This window comes from Protopterus annectens, chromosome 17.part0 (genome assembly GCF_019279795.1).
Source record: "Protopterus annectens isolate FY-2018-M chromosome 17.part0, PAN1.0, whole genome shotgun sequence".
Taxonomy (NCBI): Eukaryota; Metazoa; Chordata; order Ceratodontiformes; family Protopteridae; genus Protopterus; species Protopterus annectens.
In genome coordinates, this window is record NC_056751.1 from 828,274,927 (window position 1) to 828,294,048 (window position 19,122).

A 19,122-nucleotide genomic window follows, 5' to 3' on the forward strand; every position below is an offset into this window, starting at 1 on the left:
GGCAGGGAATTATTGGAATCTCCATTTCTAAGCTGTGACTGTGTTGAGACCATAGATTTTTTAGGTACCATTGAAGTTTCCTCATGTGCAGCTTTGCACATGGGATTAGAAGAATGCAAGATGCCATGAATCCCAGAGCCTGCAGGATTTTCCTTGCAGTAAGCCTGGTACTTTTTGCAAGCATTTTGAAGTAGTGAGATAGCTGCCCTTGTTTGTCTGTTGTTAGGTAAGCCATCTGAGTGTTTGTGTCCAAGTTGGCACCCAGGAAGGTAATTTTCTGAGAGGGTGTTAGTTTTGATTTCTCCTTGTTGATGGTGTATCCCAGAGAAAGCAGTAAACGTGTCACATATGCCAGATGTTTGAGAAGTACGAGTTTGCTGTCCGCTTGGATCAGGCAGTCATCCAGATAAGGGTAAATTTGTATCCCTTGAAGTCTGCAGTATGCAATCACTGATGCCAGGCACTTGGTGAATACTCTGGGTGCAGTAGATAAGCCAAAGGGCAATGCAGAGAATTGATAGTGTTTTGAACCTGCAAGAAATCTGAGGTATCTTCTGCAACTTTGTCTGATTGGGACATGCAGGTATGCCTCCTTGAGGTCCAATGTTACCAGCCAAAACCCCTTGCCCAGCATGGGAAGGAGTTGCTGTAGTGTGAGCATCTTGAATTTTGGCACTAGAAGAAATGTGTTGAGAATGGATAAGTCCAGAATGGGTCTCCAGTCGCTTCCTTTTCTTGGCACCAGAAAAAGCCTTGAATAAAACCTTGTGCTTGTTGGTGCGTAGGTACCTTTTGTATAGCCCCCATGTTTAGGAGCTTTGCAATTTGTAGTTGTGCCTCTACCCTTTGATTTTGTGGTAGGTTTGGCATGCCTCATTTTTGGAAGAGTGTGGAAATGAAATTTGTAGCCTCTGTTTATTATGTCCAGAATCCATTTGTCTGTTGTGACAATATGCCAATTTTTTGCAAATAGTGCCAGTTTTCCTCCCAAAGGTGCTGCCAGTTGAATTCTGCTTGGCATGGAAATGAGGGAGTCATTGAGTTTGCTTTCTGTACTGCTGTGCACTGTCGTCACCACTTCTTGGTGTAGGTGATTGCCATTGTCTGCCTCTGTAGGATCCTTGGGTTTGTCCTCTGCCCCTTCCGTCTGTATCTGCCCTTTGGGCTTTGTCAGTCGTTGGAAAGGACCAGTTTTTTGATGGCCAATTCCTGCTGAACCTTGGTGGCTGAACCTGTAAGAAAGCTTTGACAGTCTGCATAGATTTTGCCTTTTCTTCCATTTTACGTAAAATATCCTCAGCATTACCACCAAAAGGACATCCTTATGTAATGGTGCATCTAGAATTTTGCTTTCACTTGATCTGGAAGATTTTGTTCCTTTAGCCATGCATGTCTGCGAATGACTGCTCCAGTGGCGGCTGATCTGCTGGAGGCCTCTAGTGCATCATAACCACATTGTAAGGTGTGCTTGCCCACTTGCTCAGCACTATGCATCATATCCTGCAACTCTTTTAAATCTGGTTGTTCAGGTTGTGCCATTTTGTTTTAATTGTGATAACAGAAATTGCTGATATTTAATCATATGAAACTGGCAGTTTAAGGCCCTCATGGCAAGGGTGGCCGAGGTGTAAACTTTCTTTCCCCACCTTTCTAGAGATCTAGATTCCCTTTCCGAAGGTAGTGGGTTCTTGGCCGTGGAAGCCTTAATTCCTTTAGGGCCTTGAGAAATGGTTTCAGGATCTGCATTATGGCCTTTATAGAGGAACTGATGAGAATTAGGAACTCTGTAATACCTATCCGGCTTAACTGGTGCAGGAGGCAGAGAATCAGGATTTAAACAGGCCTCCGAGTATACATCTAAAACCTCCAAAACAGGAGGAATAGCCAGGGGCCTATGCTGAGGTAACCAGAGGAATTCCCTGAGCCTTTTCTTGGAATCAGAAAAATCTTGGCCTTCCCAATGGAAGTGCTCTCTCAAGGAGTGTAAGGTTTCCCCAAAGGAAAAATCCTCAGGGGGGGATACGGAAGGAATGGACTGCTCTGCATCCGAATCCTCAAAAGGAGAATAAGACTGTTCTTCAGCATCAGAATGTTCTGATAAAATGGAATCTTGGTCAGAAGGAGGAGAATCCTCCTCTACTCTGGGTCTCTTGTCAGGAGGGGCCTGTGAGCCTCTAATAAGAGTGATCAGGTCTTCAGCCATTTTAAGCATGTGCTTCTTAGGCGTGGGCCCAGGTCTTGGGCCTTGTGAGGCAGGCCTAGAAAGTTGCTTGGCTGATTTTGCTTTTGTAAAGGCCTTGATGGAGAAGGAAGATGAAGGCCTAAATACACCATGAGTGGATGTAGATCTATCCACATTGGTGGGTTCGACATGAACAGGTGCTTCGGTAGTAGTTTGGGAAAGGACCGAAGAACCAGCGGTCTCAGGTACAGAAGACCCGCCGAGGAGGGTCGTCGGTAGTCAGGGACTGCAAATGGGAGTCACTGAGAACCGGCCCACGTGGAGCTTGTTTCGGCGTGGTGTCGGTGGAGACCGCAGTTCTCAACTGACCGTCCTTTTCTTTGCGTTTTCTGGACATAGCGGTAGTCGGAGTATCAGACGACATTTTATAATTAAACGCTTTGCCAAAATAGTGTTGGGCGAACTCCGCCCGCTTGATAGTGCGTTTATTGAAGGTAGCACAAAAGCGGCAGCCCGAGACGTCGTGGTCTGGGCCCAAACAAGGTATGCAAAGGGAATGGAAATCCTTATGCGGTATTTGCTTCCCACAAGAAATACAATTATTAACTTTTTCTGACATCGGTCTGAGGCAAGAAAAGGTTCCCCAATGGGGTACTTAGCTTTAATGAAGACTTGGTTCCAAATTCTTCGTAATTCAGGAGCTGGCCGACCGGCACTTGCGAACTGCTTCTGCTTCGGGCACCGCAAAAAGACTGAAGAAGATGGCGTCGGCTGTGTCTTTTATACTCTAGCCTTCCTGACGTCAGAAGAGTACGCGACAACAACAGACGCCGGACCAAGACTTTGGAATTCGGCCAACCGAGGGACCGCCTGCCGGCTGAAAACCCATATGTAACTACTGCAGCTGTAATGCACGATGAACATGTAGGTATGGACAAATCCTGTTCAGTAGAAGAGTCAGAAGAAAAAGTCCTATTCAGAAGATTCATAGTCAAGTTCAGCCCTAGGCCTCTTGGAAGCAAGGGGGGGGGGGGTTTGACTACCCCTGAATTAGAGTAATTAAATCTTCAGCCATTTTGATCATTTGTTTTTTAGGCATAGCGGCCTGAAAATGTGGCCTAGGCATCTGTTTTTTAGACATGGATCGAGATTTTGGCCTTAATATGGAAGGTGGTGTCGTTTAATATACAGATCTGTAGACCTGAATACACCCTCCGAAGCAGATGCCTGCACAGCGGCTCCGGACCCATCCAGGATAGAGGCATCCGCGGGATCCATAGGTGAAGCATCTCGTGGCATACCAGACTCCAAATGGGTCTCAGAGACCTGCGAATCAGAAGTAGCGGGTATCAGGGGCTGCAAAAGCGCCTGAGTACCGGTGAACTGGCGAATGGCTTGGGAGAAATGTCATCGGTAGTTATGGACCTAAACGGCCTGTCTTTCTTTGTTTTTTCGGTATTCCGGTAGTCAGATGGCCAAGAGATGTCATTTCTGGATAATTAAACCAAGAACCAAAACATTTAGAAGCAAAAATGTACAGACGACGGAGAGTGCGCTGATTAAATAAAGCACAAAACCGACAGCAAGGTACATCGTGGTCAGGCCCTAGACAAGGAATACAGTACAAATGAAAATCCTTATGAGGTATTTGCTTCCCACAAATAGTGCAAATAACTTTTACTGACATCGGTAAAGAGCAAGAAAAAGTTTCCCCAACGGGGTACTTAGCTTTTTAGTTGAAGACTTCGGTTCTGAAACTCGAAAACGAAAACTGCGAGAGTCGGCCGACTGGCACTTGCAAACTGCTTCTGGCACCGCGCAGCAAGAGACTGATGTAATGGCGTCGGCTGCATGTTTTATACCCCTGACAACCTGACGTCATGGAAGAAAGAACAGCATCCGACACAGGACTCAAGACTTTGTTAATCAGGCCGACTGAGGGCAACCTGCCAGAAGATTACTCAAATGTAATGACTGCAACAGTGAAGCACGAAGAACATCTGCTTTCCATATAAAGAAAATCAATTCAGCCTTATAAGCTGGTTCAAATGGATCAAGAGTTAATTTCTTAAAACAAAGAAAAGAAACCGAGGAGACTGGGTTTCTTGGAGGTATGGGATACAAACTCCCTTCAAAAACATTTTCACATAGGAATACATTGAAAGGGAAGATCCATGAACAGATGTGCTGAAATGGCCAAATATACCTTGGAGGAATAAGGAAGGCCAGACGAAGTACAGTTGTGTCACAAGTACCACAACAGCAGATGTTAGAGATCAGTGCTACAGTATGGATTCTTGGGTCTTCCTGCCATGCAAGAGCCCATGAACAGACAGATTTCCAAAATTTTTACATCATCCCTAACGGATGGACATTGAAGGGCAGGTCTGGACACTGGAGTACAAGGTAGCCTGTCAGTACCCTATTCACATCTTTCTAAGCAGTGTACAAGCAGTCTGATACCAGAAGACAAGAGAACATCCCCAGAAGTCTGGGTTAGCTAGGATGGTAACACTTCAGTTAGTCAAACGCTTCTTCAAACCCTTTTTGTCGAAGTTTTCATCTGTTTAATAATCGTTTCAGCAAACTTTCCCATGGTGAAAGAACAATAAGCCATTATCATGAGTTTGCCCTTTTCCCCTATGTAGTGTGATCTCGGAGTTGATATAACCCCCCCTCCAATTAACTTTCTTTAAAATTAAGAGGAAAATCTAGATTGGGTACTTATCTGACTAGAGTGAATGAACTCTGAAAAAACAAACAAACCAGACAGTAAGTGCACTGTATACACAGCAAAGTGCATCACACTGTATGGCTAGAACACAGAAGACCTTTTATACCTAGAAGGTCCTTGGACATCTGTTGGCTAAGGAAGGATTTAAAGAGACACTGGAAATCTGGTCAGTTGCAGGCTTCTGCATGGAAGCAGACGAAAGATGACTAAATCTATCACAAATAATCTAAAACCAAACACTAGCCTCAAAGGGCCCTGATGCCTATAAGGGAAAGCATTATTCTTCCAGGCTTGTTGCACAAGTGTGGGAACAGAATTTTGCCAGTTGACTGTTGTGAATGGAGGCAAACAGATAATGTAGTGTTCCTCACTGCTAACTTCTGGAAAACCCTTTCAATTTCCATTCATGAGGACTTGTCCTGGGCCTGCTCAGCTCGTCTGCCACTAACTTTTGCTCCGACAGGATACAAGATGCCTGTAGAGTGAGATTATGCTGAAAAGCTATAATCCCAGGCTACCATAGTCAGTCTGCATAGAGTGCAAGATCTGATCCCAGTCTCTGCAATCCATCCCCCTTTATGGATAAGAGTTGAGCAACTACTGGTACAACTGTTACAAGACTATGCACATTTACTCAGACATCAGTTTTGTAAATTTAAGCAAGATAATGTTAGGCTAACCAAAGTGATACTGATCCACAAGACAAGGTCTAGTGTTACTAGTGTAAAGATTAAAATACTGACCTTTCAAAAATTCTAGCCAGAATATGTAAAGCCCACTTCTTGCACTTCCACCATGGCAACTCTGGTCGGTCATCTTCATCAACTTGAAGAGTTTCCTTAACAGGAAAAATTCTAATTACTTTTCAAAATTAGAGGAACATTCAATAAGTACTCACTAAACCAGGCAAACTGAGGAACAGACATTCAGTAGTTAAAATTCTTGCACCTCTACCCTAGCACATGTACTATACTACATAAATCTATTTGCTACATCTTCCCACATCCATCAAGCAAATAAACTTGCAAGGCAGAAACACAACACAAACCAGGATGCATTTGCCAGATAATCTGCTACAGAATGTGATAACCCAGTGAGATGACATTAAACAAAACAGAGAAACGCATCATGGATAAAGATGAATTCACCCCAAGTAGCTTCAGTGGCCTGTTTCAGTGGGTAACCCTTGAAGAATAAACATTAGTAAAATGATGCCTCGAGGCCAAAGCAAACATTTTCATGTAAAAATTACTCAAAAGCCATCCCTGTAGAGAAGGGATTCAACACGAGTACTGCCAGTACAGCAACTGACCACCTTTGAACCATTTTTCAGTACTCTGCCAAAACAAAAAGCAGTTAATTCAAGGCTTGCACAGCAACTATAAGACGATCTTTCCCTACAAAGACTATAGATAGGTGTTCCACTTTTCTAACATCAAGTTGCCACTCAGGTGGAAAAGTGGTGGAGGCATGTTTAAGTTATGAAAAGCTCTGACCACCCTTCCATCATTCAGGAATATAAAATAGGAAAATGGTCCGACTATGGATTACCATGAAACTACTTAAAGGAAATGTGCTGGCTTTGAGGGGAAAATGACATCCTTGAGAGACTAAATGATGTTCCATTCAAAATTAACTCCTGCTCAGAAAGACTAAGCACAGGCGATTCCCATTTGGAACTAAACCATCAAGAGAAAATTCAGAGTCACTAAGCCAATAGGAATGGACAAGCTGGCTTGCCACTACAGAGAGGACATCCTGAACACCCTGTGAGGGGCAGGAAAGCATGTACTGTGGCATCCCAACCAATTAAATGTGTACTGAGAACACAGTGTTTATCAATTTACTTCATAGCTGCATCTCTGCTAATTGCCAAAATCTGGCAGAAGACTAATTAACACTTCCCCTACTTGTTGCAGGACCAGAACAGTATGGCCACACCAACATCACTGGCTTGCATTAATTCTACTGCCATTAAATATACGAAGTTATGTACTTACCATAACGTTCCATGTTAGTTGTCTTCTTCTCGCCTTCTTTCTTGCTGGATGGGACTCGGCCGAATACTAAAGCTCGAGAGCTATTTTTACCGGCTCGAGGCTATCCTATGTCCCATAATGCTAGGCGAAATATACCCAGATCTCGTTTGATAGCTAACACTATGGACAGACATGTCCCACCACTAGAAAAGATAAAGCTAAGCTATGTAGAACTATAAAACCTTACAGCCTGTCTTTCACCAGGGCTACACCAAAGGCGAAGAAGAGCTCTAGCTGAAGAGATAATCCTGGTGACAAGGAAGGTCTCACCCAATACTCTAGGTCTTTCCAGGCTAGGGGGATGGAGGGTGGGACGCAAGAAAGAAGGCGAGAAGACAACTAACATCGCATGGAACGTTATGGTAAGTACTAACTTCTTAATGTTAAGTTGTCAACCTCGCCTTCATTCTTGCTGGATGGGGCCGCGTCCCTAGCACCTTAGTCCTGGGTGGCTCAATGGAACAGACTTTTGAGTACAGTGAAACCAAAATCAGCCCTATTTCTGGAGGCAATATCCAGTTTGTAATGAGAGATGAAGGTATGAGGAGAGGCCCATGTGGCCGCTGCACAAATAGAATCCATAGGTAATCTCGTTTGAAAAGCAACTGAGGAAGCTAATGCTCTAGTTGAATGAGCTCTAGGCTTGGTATGGAGCTCCTTATGCCTCAATTGATAGGTTAGAGAGATGAGAGGTCAACCATCTGGAGAAGGTCACTTTAGAAACCGGAAGGCCCTGTTTCCCTTCGACATAAGATAAGAGTTGCTCTGATTTTCTCATTAGCTTGGTTCTATCCACAGAAACGTAGTTGCCTATGGACATCCAAACAATGTAATCTTCTCTCAGCTCTATCAGTGTAATTTGGAAAGAAAACTGAGAGATCAATGGTCTGATTGAGATTTTTTTCCAGAGTACCTTGGGTAAGAAGGATGGATTTGTCCCAACAGCCACTCTTATCTGTGAAAAACAAGATAAGGGGGGCGCACAGATAGTGCTTGTAGTTCCGAAACCCTTCTCGCTGAGGTAATAGCTACCAAGAAAAGTGTTTTCCACAAGAGCAGTTTTAACGAGCCAGAGGCAGCAGGCTCAAAAGGAGGCAGAATTAATGACGACCGTACCAAATTTAGATCCCACGGTGGAGGAGGGTCTTTGACTGGGGGCCTAAGTAATAGGGTACCCTTCAGAAAGGCTTTGCAGAGCTTGTGGGACATAATACTAGACACTGACAAGCCAGCATGGAAATTTGCAATAGCCGCCAAATGGACTTTGATAGTGGCTGAAGAACCTTTTTGAAAGAGTTCCGCCAGAAAATCTAGAACTGTTTGGACAGGGGCAGTAAAGGGATCAACTTGGTTCTTTTCTGCCCAAATAGAGAAACGTTTCCATTTACTTGTGTACGTCCTTCTGGTGTTAGACTTGTGAGAGGCAAGGATAATCTGACATACTGACAGAGAAATTAAGGGAAGCCTGGCTAGGGTTGGAAGTGGAGCAACCAAGCTGTGAGGTTGAGAGATGAAAGGGATTGGTGCAGCCTGCCAGATTGATAGGTCAGAAAGTCTGGCACAGGGTCCAGATGCCAGGGCTGCTCCAGTAGATGACGTTGTAGGAACGGAAACCAGACTTGCCGGGGCCAGTAAGGGGCAATGAGGATCATCTTGGATCTCAAGGCAGTTGCTTTCTGGACTAAGAGTGATTAAGGGAAAGGGGGGGGGCATAAAGGAGACCCCTGGGCCAATTGTGGACTAGAGAGTCTCTGGGAGAGAGGCCCGGAAGAGGGAAGAGGGTGAAGAAGTCTTGACACTTGCTGTTTTGAGGGGTTGCGAAAAGGTCGCAGCAAGGCTGACCCCACTTTCTGAAGATTTGGTCCACTACTAGTTGGTTGAGAGACCACTCGTAGGGCATGAGAATGTCCCTGCTCAGCCAGTCTGCTATGACACTGGACTTCCCGGGAATGTGTTTTGCTACCAGAAACTGATGAGAAGAGATCGCCCATTGCCAGAGTGAGCACTTCCCGACAGAGGGTAGGACCTGGTTCCGCCCTGTTTGTTGATGTACCATACTACAGACACTGTCTGTATTGCAATCGTCCCAGTGGGAAGAGAGTTCTGGAGAGCCTGCAACGCCAACAGCACCGCTCTCATCTCCAGGACATTGATGTGCAAGTGGTACTCAAAGGGTTGCCATGTGCCCTGGACTGTCCTGCCCTGAAAATGCCCCCCACCCGATCAGGGAGGCGTCCGTTGTCACGGTGGCAACCGGAAGGGGGAGAACAACCGGTCTGCCTTGAAGCACCTGAGGTGAGCCCATCCACCAAGATAGGTGTCGTTTGCAAGACTGAGTGATGAGAATATTGTGCGACATGGGAAGCTGCTGAAAGGACCATTGGGAAAAAAGCATCCACTGTAGTATCCACATATGAAAACGAGCTAGGGGAAGCAAGGTGATTGTTGCAGCCATCAGACCAAGCGTTTTCAGTACAAACCTGGCTTAGACCCTGTCCCCCTGTAGCAGGACTTGAACATGACTGCGAATGTCGTATACTCTTTGCGTAGGAAAGTTTTGCTGACAACTCTGCCATGTTTAACACGGCGCCTATGAAGGTAATATGCTGACAAGGCAGATTTTTCAAAATTTAGAGATGCCTAGCGCTTTGCAGGTTTGTACAGTGTAATCCCTGGCTTGAAGTAGCTGGTGCCTGGTGGTGGCAGTAAGGAGCCAGTCGTCCAAATATGGAAACACCTGGAATCCTCGACGTCTCAAGTGAGCCGCAACCACTGCCATGCACTTGGTTAACACCCTGGCAGGGCTCTGAATTGGTAGTGACTGGCTCCCAGCTGGAAGCGGAGAAACTTCCTGTAGCGCCTGTTCATTTTGATATGGTAGTACGCATCCTGAAGGTCTATAGAGCACATCCAATTGTCCTGACCCAAAAAGGGAAGAATGGACTGTAGCGTGACTATCTGGAATTTTGTTCTTCGAACTGATTTGTTCAGTCTGCTGAGATACAGAATAGGTCTCCAGTCCCTGTCTTTTTTGGTACCAAAAATAATTTGGAGTAGATTCCGGATCCTTGTTGGTCTGCTGGGACTGGTTGGACGGCTCTTTTCAAAAGCAGCTTTGAAATTTCTAGTGCTGCTTGGTCTCTCAGACTGGGTGGAACGTCTGGAAGGGGCCCTTTTGGTTGATGTGGGGTGTGGATAAAGGGGATTTTGTAGCCCTCAGATATGATCGACCGTACCAATCTGTCCTGCGTAAGGGAGCACCAGGCTTCTGGGTACAACAAAAGTCTTCCCCCGACTGCCTCCGAAGGTGGACAGTCGGGCAGCTCCTCAGGGGTGCTGAAAGGGTTCGTCAGAGAAAGATTCTCTGCTACCCTGATTCTGCAGACCCCCCCTGCCCCTAGGGCGGCGTCTGTTCCCTCCTCTGCCTCTAGAGGGAAGCTCACCACGTGCGTTCGGCAGAACTCCCTGAGGTTTGCGGAACCACATCTTCCCGCCCTTTTGACCCTTAGGATACGGTCTAGAAGGGGCAGAAAAACGGACTCCCACGGCAGAGAGAGTCTTGCCTTCTTGTTCACACCTGGTTAAGGTATCCTTCACTTGAGGTCCAAAAAAAGCAGAACCAAAGGGGGTGTTGGTGAATGACGCCTTGAAGGGGTCAGCAAAATTGCAGAGCCGCATCCAGGCGTGTCTCAGAGCAACACCCATACCTGCGGCTCTACTCGCTCCATCCGCTGCATAAGAAACGAGCCGTATGGAAGAGTTAACAGAGTTCAGGGTCCCTAGCTGGGAGTTGATCTTTTCCTGAGACGCCACAGCTGCTGGGTCCTGCAATGTTTCACCCAGTTCCTTAAGGTGGTCCCTCTGAAGTCGGGTGAAATGGCATAAATTATTCAGCGACCGCATAGCAAAGGTCTCTGAGGAAAACATCCGCTTGCCGTACCTATCCATAGTCCTAGATTCCTTATTAGGAGGATGGACAGATACTGAAGGGTCAGCCAACTCCTTCTTAGTGGCTGCCGCCACCACCATGGCATCCACGGTGACACCCTTGGAGAGAAGCTGCTCATCTGTGGGAGCAGTAATAAATTTAGTGGGCCTCCGGGGAGTTGGTTCCATAGTATCCGGAGCAGTCCACGCCTTCCGAGCCACCACCTCCATAAGTGGGTCGAAAGGCGGGGACACCCAAGAGGTGGAAGGGCGAGAACCGAAGGCATCCAGGTACACAGACTCGTCCTCAGATGGGTTACAGGCAGACCAGGTCCCCCTCTGAGGATCTCTAGGATGTCAGAAAAGGAGACTTCCTCAGAGGGGGACCTTGGGGACCCTTCCGAATCATCCAGGTCGGTATCAGATGTCACTGACTCAGGAGAGTCAACATGTTTCCTCTTACATGTCCTCTTCCGAGGGCACTCCCCCGCAGGGTCAGGGGAGGCCTCGGAAGAGGAAGAAAGGCCCAATGGGGCAGCCTGGAGCGTCGCTTCTCCTCGCTTGGGGTCGGGAGGGTAGGCAGCAGCCGAAGCAGGCACCGTAGAGGGAGGGGCCGAGGAGGCTGACCATGGTGCCGGTATTGGAGCCAGCACGCTCCTCATCACCTCAAAGGCGCCCCTGTCAGGCAGGAAAGAAGGACCCAACTCCGAGGAGATGAGAACTCCCCCCGGCACCAAGAGGGACGGGTCCGAGGCCGTTATCTGGGTCGAACTCACCTGCGCCGAGGCTCCGAGAGGGAGAGCGGGGTCGGACAAGGGTCCGATGCCACTCGCCCCCTCGGATGCCACTCACCCCCTCGGAGCTGATGAGGGAGTCTCGGCGCCCGGATCCCTCCAAGGACGGAGCCAAGGACGGGATCGGAGCCGAAGGAACCAACAAGGGGATTGGTTCCGATGCCCCCAGAGTACTCACCTCGACGACCTCCGGCTCCGAACTCAGCAGAGTAGTCGGAGAAGGAACTTGAGCGGGTGTAGGGGTAGCCCCTGTCTGTTGAGACGGGCTATGTAGCAACTGGGCCAGTGCCTGTGACTTTAAAAGCCGGCTGACTACCCTCTCGAGGTCATGGTCCGAAAGCCTGGAAGACCTAGAGGAATGAGATCTATGGCTCCGCTCCGACAAGAGTGGAGACTTCGGAGCCGAGCTAACCGACTCGAGAGACGGAGACCTGGAGTGCTTTCTGCTCGGGAATGGCTCAGACACTAAAGTCGGAGCAGACTGAGGTCTAGATGCCTCGGTTCCGGCCGGAACAGAAGAGGCAGCAAGAGCACCATTCGGCACCGGCTCCGAACATGGAGCCGACGATTTGGCGGGCTTTGAAGGTTTCCCAGCCATGGTCTTAGCCGGGGAACCTTCAGGCTTTAACAAGCCTCTAAGAATGAGTTTGTTTCTGCGCTCCTGCAGGACTCTAGGGCTAAAAGCATGGCAGATGGAACAAGAGTCCTGCAGGTGCAGAGGGCCCAAACAATACACACAAGTGTGACAGTCTGTCAGAGACATCTTCTGACAGCACGAGTCACACTTCTTGAAACCCGATACCTTCGTATCCCTAGACATACTACTGTAAAACGATACACAATACATTAAATTATAATAATTAGTATAAGCAGAAAAAAGGGGAAACTACCGCTAAACAGAAGGACAGAATTCCACACACACACACAGAACCACCAAGGGAAATCTGTACTAAGGGGAGGGTCAGAGGCCCAACCACCTTAAGGGTGGATAAAAAGGGACATTAGCAACTAAAAAAAGGGGGAAAGACTAGTCGCTAACTTCACTAATACTAAAGGGACAAAAGAGGATAAAAGACAGACTAAAAAACTACCTCAAAAGTTAATAAAAATATACGACCTGGAGCCGGTGAAAACGCAACCTCGTAGCTGAAGCGGCAAACGAGATCTGGGTATATTTCGCCTAGCATTAAGGGACATAGGATAGCCTCAAGCAGGTAAAAATAGCTCTCGAGCTTTAGTATTCGGCCGAGTCGGAGCCGAGGTTCGGCTCCGAACCCATCCAGCAGGAATGAAGGCGAGATTGACAACTTAACATTCAATTATGTACAGAAATTAAGTCAGACAACTGAGCCATTTTTAAAACAAATGACATTCTGAACACCTTAAGAGACGGCCTACACTGTGTACAAAGTTGATAAACATGAAGGCTACGTTAGAGAAACAAGGTAATAAAGGTTCTTTGGATTTAACTGCATAAAGAAAATAGAACAATGACATGTGGGAAATATAACTCCTGCCAACTTTACAGAAAAAAAGAAGTTATGTACTCACCATAACATTCCATCTGAGTTGTTGCTTGTCATTTGTCTTCAACCTGTGGGACACTGATCCGGGACAGATCAGACTGCCACATTTCTCCAGCATCGGATCACAGCTCCAAGCTCCTCCCCTTCCCATAATACCCCCCATCTCCTTCCTCCCTTCTGGTCAAGTTTGCCGCTCACCCCAGCAACCCGACCTCACAAGGTTTTTTTCCTTCGTACAATAACCCAGAAAGTATTACAAGGAATGACCATTTATGCCAAGTGAAGGGACATCTCTTCCAGCCAAACAACCACAAGGCCCATATAAGGCAGGAGGAAGGAGGGAGGGTTAAAAACAAATGAAGAGCAACAACTCCATTCTGGTGAGTACATAGCTTCATCTGAAGTTGTCAGTTTGCTCTTTCAACCTGTGGGACAGAGTCCCCAGCTATCCAACACCTGGAAGGCCCTCAAAGATATTTTGCAACACAGTGGAGCCAAATGATGCCCTACTTCTAGAGAGAATGTCCAACTACTAATGGAAAGATAAAAGTGAAGATGCCCAGGTAGCTGGAGAGCAAAGTGTCACCCAAGGAAACTGTACCAAAAGGCAGCTGAAGTAGCCATAGACTTAGTAGAATAAGAAGTTATGTACCTACCATAACGTTCCATGTTAGTTGTCTTCTTCTCGCCTTCTTTCTTGCTGGATGGGTTCGGAGCCGATCCTCGGCTCCGACTCTGCCAATACTAAAGCTCGAGAGCTAATTCCACCGGCTCGAGGCTCCCCTATATCCCACAATGCTAGGCGGTAACTACTCAGATCTCGTTTGATAGCTATACCAAGCAATCCTAGTCTCCATAGAATGGAGTCGGGAAACCCACCTCAAAATCTGCGTAAAGGAAAGGCAGACCTCAGTAAAGTTAGAAGAGGTGGGAGAATGTGTGGGAGTAACAACTTTCGGAAGAAACACAAAAGAATTCCGGTCGGTCTGTCCAGGCCTGGGGGAAGGAGGGTGGGACGCAAGAAAGGCGGCGAGAAGAAGGCAACTAACATGGAACGTTATGGTAGGTACATAACTTCTTAATGTTAAGTTGTCAATCTCGCCTTCATTCTTGCTGGATGGGACCGCGTCCCTAGCACCTTATCCCGGGGTGGCCTATCGGAACAGACTCTTGAGAACAGTGGAACCAAATTTGGCACGGCTTCTGGAAACCATGTCCAATTTGTTATGTGAAATGAATGTATGAGGAGAAGCCCAGGTGGCTGCTGCACAAATTGAATCTATCGGCAGCCTGTCCTGGAAAGCTACGGATGTAGCTAATGCCCTAGTTGAATGAGCTCTAGGTCTCGAGGGTAGTTTTTGATGTCTGATCTCATAGATGAAGGTAATTGTAGAGGTGAGCCATCTAGAAAGGGATACTTTAGTGACTGGAAGGCCCAATTTACCTTCCGCATATGACAGAAACAATTGATCAGATTTCCTGAATTGTTTAGTCCTGTCTAAGTAATATCTCAGTTGGCGATGAACATCCAAAAAATGTAGCTTTTGTTCTGACCTATTTGAATAGTTAGGGAAAAAAACGGGGAGATCAATAACTTGGTTTAGGTTAATTTGAGAAGAAATTTTAGGTAAAAAGGATGGATTAGTACGGAGGGATACCCTGTCTTTGTGAAAAAGTAAGTAAGGAGGACGACTGCACAGAGCATGGAGTTCGGATACTCTTCTCGCTTAAGTTACAGCTACCAGAAAAAGTGTCTTCCAGGAAAGCAACTTCAGAGAACATGAAGCCGCCGGTTCGAAGGGGGAAGAATTAAAGATGCCAGAACCAAGTTCAAATCCCATTGAGGCGGGGGGTCTTTGATTGGAGGTTTGAGAAGAAATACACCCCTTAAGAAGGCTTTACAGAGTTTGTGAGCCATGATGCTGGATTCTGAAACACCAACATGAAAATTTGATATGGCAGCCAATTGAACTCTAATGGTTGATGCAGAAGATCCTAAATGAAAGAGTTCTGCTAGAAAGTCTAAAATAGACTGGATAGGTGCAGTAAAGGGATCTATGTTTTCGATGATGCCCAAAAGGAAAACGTTTCCATTTGCTAGTATAAATCTTCCGGGTAGAAGATTTATGAGAGGCTATCAAGATATCTCGGACCGAGCGAGATATTGAGGGAAGCCTGGCTAAGGTTGGAATCGGAGAAACCACGCTGTGAGGTTTAGAGAAGACAGAGATTGGTGCAGCTGACCCGATTGATGGGTGATCAGATCTGGTACTGGGTCCAGATGCCAAGGCTGCTCCAAAAGGTAACGATGAAGAAAGGGAAACCATATCTGTCGAGACCAGTAAGGGGCAATGAGTATCATTGTCACTCTCAAGGCGATGGCTTTCTGAATTAGAGGTATCAGTGGAAAGGGGGGAAAGGCATACAGAAGCCCCGGGGCCAATCGTGGACTAGAGAGTCTCTGGTGGGATGGCCTGGTAACGGGAAGAGAGTGAAGAAGTCGTGACACTTGCTGTTTTGAGGAGTAGCAAAAAGATCGCAGCAAGGCTGGCCCCATCTTAGGAATACTTCTTCTAGAACTGACTTCTTTAGAGACCACTCGTGTGGCATGAGAATTGCTCTGCTCAATTTGTCTGCAATAACGTTGGATTTCCCGGGAATATGCGTTGCTATCAGAAAACGCTGAGAAGAGATCGCCCATTGCCAAAGTCTGAGTTGCCTCTCAACATAAAGGGTATGATCTGGTTCCGCCGTGTTTGTTGATGTACCACACTACGGACATGTTGTCTGTTTGAATCGCAATAGTCCCCGTGGGAAGAGAGTCGTGAAGGGCTTGCAACGCTAAAAGCACTGCTCTCATCTCTAAGACATTTATGTGCAAGTGGCACTCGAAAGGTTGCCATGTGCCCTGGACTGTCCTGCCCTGATAATGCCCCCCCCCCCAATCCGATCAGGGAGGCATCTGTTGTCAATGTGGCAACTGGGGGGGGGGGGGGGGGGGAGTGAAGGGTCTTCCTCGGAGAAGTTGAGGTGATGTGATCCACCAAGACAGTTGATTCTTGCATGCTTGAGTTATCAATATGGTATGGGACATCGGGAGTTGTTGAAAGGACCATTGAGTAAACAGCATCCATTGGAGGATCCTCATGTGAAAGCGAGCTAAGGGGAGAAGGGGAATAGCTGCTGCCATGAATCCTAGTACCTTCAACACCAGTCTGGCTTTGACTTTGACACATTGTAAGAGAAGGGACACTTGGTTCCGAATGTCTGACACCCTCTGCTCTGTGAGTCTGGCTGAAAGAGTCCGTGTATCTAAGGTGGCGCCTATAAAAATAATAAACTGACAAGGCGACAAGGCAGATTTTTCGAAATTTATTGAAATGCCTAGAGCTTGACAAGATTGGATGGTGAAGTCCCTGGATAGGAGAAGCTGATGCCTGGTGGTGGCAGTAAGGAGCCAGTCATCCAGATACGGAAACACCTGGAATCCTTGACGTCTCAAGTGAGCCGTGACCACTGCCATGCATTTGGTGAACACACGGGGGGCTGTAGTGAGACCAAAGGGCAGGGCCCTGAATTGGTAGTGACTGGCTCCCAGCCTGAAGCGGAGATATCTCCTGGTGCGTCTGTTCATTTTGATGTGGTAGTACGCGTCCTGAAGATCTATCAAGCACATCCAATTGTCCTGACCCAAGAAGGGTAGAATGGACTGTAGCGTGACCATCCGGAATTTTGTTTTTTTGACAAACTTGTTTAAGTAGCTGAGATCCAGTATGGGTCTCCAGTCCCCTGTTTTTTTTGGTACCAAAAAGAATTTGGAGTAGATTCCGGATCCTTGCTGGTCTGCCGGGACTGATTGGATGACTCTGATAGCAGCTTCGAAATTTCTAATGCTGCTTGTTCCCTTAGACCAGGTGGAACGTCTGGAAGGGATCTTTTTGGTTGAGTTGGAATGTGAATGAAGGGAATTTTGTAACCCTCGGATATGATAGACTGTACCGATTTGTCTTGAGTAAGGGAAAGCCAGGCTTTTGGGTACAGTGATAACCTTCCCCCGACTGCCTCCGAAGGTGGACAGCCATGCAGCCCCTCAGGGGTGCTGAAAGGGTGTCAGAGAACATTTCTCTGCTACCCTGGTTTTGCGGACCTCCTCTGCCTCTAGGCCGGCGTCTATTATTATTCCCCCCTCTGCCTCTAGAGGGGAATCGGCCTTGTGCATCAGATGAGACTCCCTGGGATTGTTTGCGGAACCACATCTTTCCTCCCCTTTGACCTTTGGGATAAGGTCTAGAAGGGGTAGAAAAACGGACTCCTACAGCAGAGAGAGTCTTACCTTCTACCTCGCACCTGGTCAATGTATCCTTCACCTGTGGACCAAACAATGTTGATCCATCAAAGGAAGAGTTGGTAAAGGACGCCTTGAAAGGGTCCGCAAAGTTGCATAGCCGCATCCAGGCGTGCCTTCGTAAGGCAACACCTGTGCCTGCGGCTCTACTCGCCCCATCTGCTGCGTATGAGACCAGCCGCATGGAGGAGTTAACGATGGAACTTAGGGTTGCCAACTGGGAGTTCATTGTGTCTTTGAACCCCTCAGCTGTAGGATCCTTCATCAGTTCACCCATATCCTTGAGTAAATCTCTTTGGAGACGAGTGAAGTGGCATAAGTAGTTCAGCGACCGCATTGAAAAGGTCGCTGACGAGAACATCCGCTTGCCGTACCTGTCCATGGTCCTAGATTCCTTATTAGGAGGATGGACAGGAACCGAAGGATCAGCTAACTCCTTCTTTGTGGCCGCAGCCTCCACCATGGCATCAACAGGGACACCTTTGGATAAAAACTCTGTCTTTGGGGGCAGTAATAAATTTGGATGGTCTCCTCGGGGTGGGTTCCACTGAGTCAGGAGCCGTCCAAGCCTTCCTTGCCACCACTTCCATAAGGGGGCAAAGGGAGGGGACACCCAGGAGGTAGAAGGGCGAGAACCAAACGCCTCAAGATACACTGACTCATCCTCCGAAGGATTAAGGGCTGGCCAGTTCCCCCTCTGTTTCAGGATCTCAAGGATGTCAGCAAAGGAGACATCCTCAGAGGGGGATCGAGGGGACCCTTCGGATTCCTCTAAGTCAGTGTCAGAGGTGATAGACTCAGGGGAGTCAATGTGCTTCCTCTTGCACTGCCTCTTCCTTGGGGGATCTCCTGCAGGGTCAGGAGAGACCTCGGAAGAGGAGGAAATTCCCAATGGGGAATCTTGAGGAGTTGGCTCTCTGCGGTGTGGGACAAGGGGGTGAGTAGAAATCACTGCAGGCACTGTAGATGGAGGGGCTGAAGGAGCTGACTGTGGGGCAGAACCTGGTTCTAGCACGCTCCGCATGACCTCGAAGGCACCCCTGTCAGGCAAGGCCCGAGGCCCTCGCTCAAGAGACAAGGACCTCCCGGCACCGACAGAGACGGCTCGAGCCGATGTCGGAGCCGAACTCACTGCCAAGCCCGAGAGGGAGAGCGGGATCGGTCAAGGGTCCGATGCCACTCGCCCCCTCGGAGCCGACGAGGGAAGCTCGGCGCAGAGATCCCTCCAAAGAGGAGATCGGGGCAGACGACGGACCCGAAATGGAAGGTATCGGATCCGACGCACCGACAGTCATGGCTCCGACGAGCCTTGGCTCCGAACTCGAAGGAGTCGGAGGAGGAATGTATTGGGGAACGGGAATAGCCACTGACTGTTGAGTCGGGCTATGCAGCATTTGGGCCAGTGCCTCGGACTTGAGAAGTCTACTCACCACCCTCTGCAAATCATGGTCTGATAATCTGGAAGACCGAGAGGAATGAGTTTTGTGACTTCGCTCCGAAAGGAGAGGGGATCCTAGCGCCGAGTGCACGGATCCGATAGAGGGGGACCTGGACCTCTTTCTCGAATGTGGCTCC

The 19,122-nt window shown here is 47.8% G+C and overlaps 1 protein-coding gene across 1 annotated transcript in view; it reads right to left on the reverse strand.

Moving 5' to 3' along the window:
- Positions 1-19,122, reverse strand: part of IPO7 (importin 7) — a 2,167,557-nt gene that overhangs the window by 1,622,153 nt on the left and 526,282 nt on the right. Inside the window, exon 8 of the mRNA XM_044059282.1 lies at positions 5,660-5,754. Within this exon, the coding sequence (XP_043915217.1) occupies positions 5,660-5,754 (95 nt within the window). The remainder of the gene's footprint in view (positions 1-5,659; positions 5,755-19,122) is intronic.